The following is a 4,917-nucleotide window of genomic DNA, read 5'->3' as shown; positions in this document are numbered from 1 at the left end:
CTAGGCGCCAGAACGTCCGATATCGGCCTCGATTCCAGTGAAGTATTTAGTTAACCATTCATCAGCTGTGTCGACTATCCACGATACTGAAGTGACGGTGCTGTCTGTGTAATCGTTCCCAATCAATAATAATTTGCCATTTTTGACGATGAAGTTGTTGTCTGGAAACGAATCGTAGTGACCCGCGAATGTGTTATTCATATCATCAACTACGAATCGAACCTGGATGGATTAAAGAAAAACCTAGTAATTAAGACAGTTATTTAAAAGTTTAAATAAACAAGCAGTTTCAAGTTTCATTTGAAAGCTTTGGTACTCCTAGAAGAAACAGACGAACGAGAAAGGTGGACAGATATTTATCAAAAATGTAGAACTCTACAAATAAGAAAGATGGCGAAAAGGGAGATAATGAAATGGAGATCTCGAGAGTAAAAAGTCTAATGAGGAAGGGGACGTTATTGGCGAAAATCAAAACTCGGGAGAAAATGTTGCGACGAAGAAAATACCTGTAGAGGTGAGTTTAAATACAAGGGGTATATATTTCCTAGGATGCCTCATGGTGTTTTTCTTGTCTTGTTGTTGTTGTTGTTGTTGTTGTTGTTGTTGTTGTTGTTGTTGTTGTTGTTGTTGTTGTTGTTTTAAATTCCATTCAGCAAAGTTAAAAGTAAAGGTTACAATATAAATTAAAAAATCACCCACAGCACCAAAATCCTGTGCTTGGATGGCACTGTAAAGGCCTTAGAATTATTTCCACTCTGGTCCAAATAGCAAAGTAACAACACACAGGGAATGTAAATACAAATGTAAGAATACATATCGGCAGATGGGCGTATAAACAGACAAGTAGATACACTGTAAGGAAATACACTACAGAAATTCGCTAGCAGACTTTCTTACATGGACATTTAAGATATAGTTTTATGTTGGCTTTGATGATCTTATTTAACACAATGTCTCGCATATTACAAAGTAATGATTTACGTGCCGAATACTGGAAGCCAGAGTGATATCTTTTGGCTACGCTTGGTATGAAAATTGACGAATGACCCAGCCTAGTATTGTAAATATGAGGGTAATGTCTCGTATGTATTGACAGATAAGGCCTAAAAAAATAATTGTTTGGTTCCGGTTACCCGACCCCACCTAGCTTTTCACTGCCGACCCTAAACTTCTTGTTAAGTATTCGAGAAAAAGAAATCGCAAAAATTGTGAAGTCTCACGAGAAATAGTATCGATGCGGAAACTTAGAAAAGACACTCTAAAACTGTCCTTCCAATCTGTAATGGCTGTACATCTGATAGGATGAGATAAACAACACAGAAACCATTTGGAAAACAATGGAAAACCTGAACTAGGCACTCAAACAGAAAAAAAAATTATAATTTAAAAATAAAAAAATCTACCTACCCCACCTATACTAAAATTGAGTGTAACCGGAACCACACTTTTTTTTATTAGGCCTAAGAAGGCGCTTGACCAAGGACCGATGTTGCACTGTATATAATTTGTATCGCTGTAAAGTGAGTTACTCATACCTATTATGCACAGTACAGTACCTTGAAAAGAGTATCATTGAGATAATTTTTCCATCGCGGCTAAAGATGACCAGTCTTGCCTTTATGTCAATGGTCATTCGCTCTCATAGTACTTTGACCTGGCAAGTGTTGTGTATTCGTTAATGTAATGGTTGGCAAAGTGCCAAATTTGATATTGTATACATTAAACGTTACCAGTATCAACGTGTACCAGATCATCCCTAACTCGTGTCGTAATATAACGTGAATAACATCGACGCCATCGCTGAAGTCATGGTAAATCATTACGCATGCGTCTTTACGTTGTTGTTTTTTTGTTGGTTTTTTTTTTTTTTTTTTTTTTTGGGGGGGGGGTGGGTGGGAGGGGGGGGGGTACAACGCTGTGTCAAGTGGTATGGGGATATGCTCCACTGAGACATTCAAACCCAAACCGTTACCATACAAAACATCCCCATAAAGGACATACCAACGGTATCTCGGACGGCAGTTCGAAAGACGAAATAGCTAAAAACCTGGTCAAAATAATTGTAGTTTCTGCATCCATTGTGAACGGAGCAAAATATCAGGAATAAAGACTGATTATTTTCACTAAACATAGTCAATAACGTACATATTAGATTGATGTTATGTTTAGTACGTACAAATTTGCAATGATTTTTAAATGTGTTGGTAGTCTCTGACTCTGGCTATGGACGTGCAAACAATATTGCCTTCGTTAACGAGATTGTATAAAATTATTTCATAGAAAGAAAATTCACCAAGTACAGAATATGTAGAGATATATAGAAAATTTCGTAAATTGTCAATGTCAAATTCAGTTCTTATAGCATTATATACCAACCTTGTCTGCATCCTGTACATTTGTGCTGATGATATCCTTCTGAGGACACAACATAATCAGTTCTTCCGCGGCTTCCATCTTTTCCTTCAAGTTTATGTGTTGCTCAATATTGCTATGGCGATCAACTTTGAAGCCGTTACTTGGATGGGCTTCTTGTATATATACAACAAGTAGTTCTATTTCTCCTTTGAACTTGTTGTACAAGTCACCGAGTCGACCGTTCACTACCACGGTCTACAAAAAACAAAACAAAACAAAATGGATTACGTTAAAATTTGGTCGAATTCGAACTTGTTTTGTGTGTTATCTCTAAAATTGTTTATCAGTAGCCGAGATTAGAAGATGAAACAAACTGAAAATTACAAGGGTCTTTTACCGGCAACAATATTGTGCTATTTGTTTTAAATATAACTTAAGTATCACCTATGTTAAAGCATATTACTCATGTGGCGGGACGGATGCTTTATACTGGCAGCACAAACAAACAGTTAAGCCCGAGACAAACGCAAAAGCTAGAGAAGTACGAAAGAGCGGAAGGGGGCGAAGGGGATAGCTCCAACAATGGAAGTATAACTCCCACCTTCCAGACTCCAACCAACTCTAACAACCATGATACATACCGACAAGAAAGGTCAACTTTTCGATGAGCCCAGGATTACTAGAGGCTTATTTTTGTCTTGGTGTAATTCAGAGATGAGATGTTTTTTCCCGTCATCCACTGATATCAATTCAATATCGGGGGCATCGTCACCCACGGATAATGGAGTCTTCCGATAATATTTCCATCCACTTAAACCAATAATATCTAAAAGCTTTCAAGGAGAGAAAAATACACGATAAGCAACATTTCTAACTACTAGATTTCCATGAATGTTATGGCTTGCAGTAATTGAATCAATTGGGGACAAATTTCACTAAAAGTCTCCAAACTTTAACTTTGCCATATGAAAGCTTGTTCCTAATCGTGACTTTTGAAATAATAACAATACAAAAATTAGGGACACATCGTCTTGTTTTCAAGCAATATTTTATTTTCCCAGAGTTAGTGACACAGTCGTTGCGGCGTAATGATGAATGTCATGTTTTATCGATGTTTAACTCTCTGACAATGTTTCACGCTAGACTTCAGCTGCGCATTTTGAATCACCAACTTCAAAACACCAAAGTTATCGTTCGAAAGAAAAGTGCTCTGACAATGTATACCCGAATTGATTTATCAAGAGAATTTTAGCAATAAATTAACAATACTCAATATAACACCATATTAAATGCGTTCTTACATGAAAGGTTTCCCGTTCTACAACTCGCATTTACGTTATTGGTTGAAGTTTAGTTAACGATTACCAGTGGCTAATTTAGTGAACGAAATATAAGTCAAGTTCAAAGTCGCGATTACTTTTCCAATTTAAAAAAAAAATTATGCTTGCACAAATTATAATCATAGAATTCCCCAATGTTTTTATTCGTTCATCTGGAAAATATTCGTAATCTAAAAGCTTCCATTCTACTCTTCTCGACTTGAAGTGAACTCCTCGGTTTACTCGAATTAATTTTTCTGAACAAAGACAATATCGAACAATTCCTACTGAAACGTAAGGAAATAATTGAGAAGGAAATGTTTATTATAGTGCCAACATGTTCAAGTACCGTATGTCAAGTGCAAGTGCGTGGGGTACATTCTGTCTGACGTCATCATGACCAAAACAAAGTTTTATGACATTGAACAAACACAAGAACTTTTAGTATGTAGACGACAAACACACGGATTACGTCAAGGCACAGTTTTTTACTTATACCCTGTTACACTACGTACCTCCTCATCCCCAGCGTATCTTCTCAAAATTTCACGATACACTTTAGTTTTCTTTGGAAAGTCTTCAGCAGTCAAGTTGTACTTAGCAAATGTTTCAACCCACGAGGAGAACACCGACTGAACAATTGCCAAAGCATCCATATCTTCATTTGCAACATTGTTGTCAAACTGTCTCTGATCACTTTTTCTGTTAATATTCTCTTTTCCATCTTTTAAAATCTTCAATACTAGATCTCTGTCGTCAAAAAATGACTTCCCGCCTCGAGAAGCCATATCTGCAATAACGAAAATGTGGAGGATATATATATAGGACATGAGATGATATCGAAAACACCAAATATAAATACCCGTATGTAATATAAATATATCTTGATAATATATATAAATATATATATATATATATATATATATATATATATATATATATATATATATATATATATATATATATATATATATATAGTCTATGCAATACGTAAAAACTATACCATGCTTACCGAGAAATGTTCCAAGTTTAACCGATAGAACTGGGAGTTGGTATATCTTCGGCAGATTCAACGGATGACTCGTTAATGGCAAGGTTTGGAATTGCGAAACTACACTCTATTAGTTCTGCAAAACACTCCACATCGGTTTAAAGTCGCCAGTGTAAGCTTCTTCACTTATAAAGGTGTGGTTGTTTTTTTCTTTCACGTCTACTTGAAACTGAATGACGTAAATTGTGACAT

The 4,917-nt window shown here is 36.0% G+C and overlaps 1 protein-coding gene across 1 annotated transcript; it reads right to left on the bottom strand.

Moving 5' to 3' along the window:
- Positions 1 to 4,330, bottom strand: LOC144442762 (type I iodothyronine deiodinase-like). Its single transcript, XM_078132135.1, has 4 exons — positions 4,190 to 4,330; positions 3,036 to 3,188; positions 2,377 to 2,610; positions 1 to 222 (listed from the first exon to the last, which is right to left on the bottom strand). Exons 1-4 carry the CDS (start codon positions 4,328 to 4,330, stop codon positions 1 to 3), a joined length of 750 nt encoding a protein of 249 aa, XP_077988261.1.
- Positions 4,331 to 4,917: the final 587 nt, after the last annotated feature.

Source organism: Glandiceps talaboti, chromosome 11, assembly GCF_964340395.1.
Source record: "Glandiceps talaboti chromosome 11, keGlaTala1.1, whole genome shotgun sequence".
NCBI classification, from domain to species: domain Eukaryota; kingdom Metazoa; phylum Hemichordata; class Enteropneusta; family Spengelidae; genus Glandiceps; species Glandiceps talaboti.
This window is presented reverse-complemented; position numbering and strand designations above follow the sequence as displayed.

Excerpts from the sequence above, each read along its gene's own strand:
- LOC144442762 (XM_078132135.1), bottom strand. The coding sequence starts at position 4,330 with ATGGATGCTTTGGCAATTGTTCAGTCGGTGTTCTCCTCGTGGGTTGAA. Across the intron at positions 3,189-4,189 it reads GATACGCTGGGGATGAGGAG|CTTTTAGATATTATTGGTTT; the intron begins GTACGTAGTGTA and ends TCTCCTTGAAAG. Across the intron at positions 223-2,376 it reads ATGTACAGGATGCAGACAAG|GTTCGATTCGTAGTTGATGA; the intron begins GTTGGTATATAA and ends TAATCCATCCAG.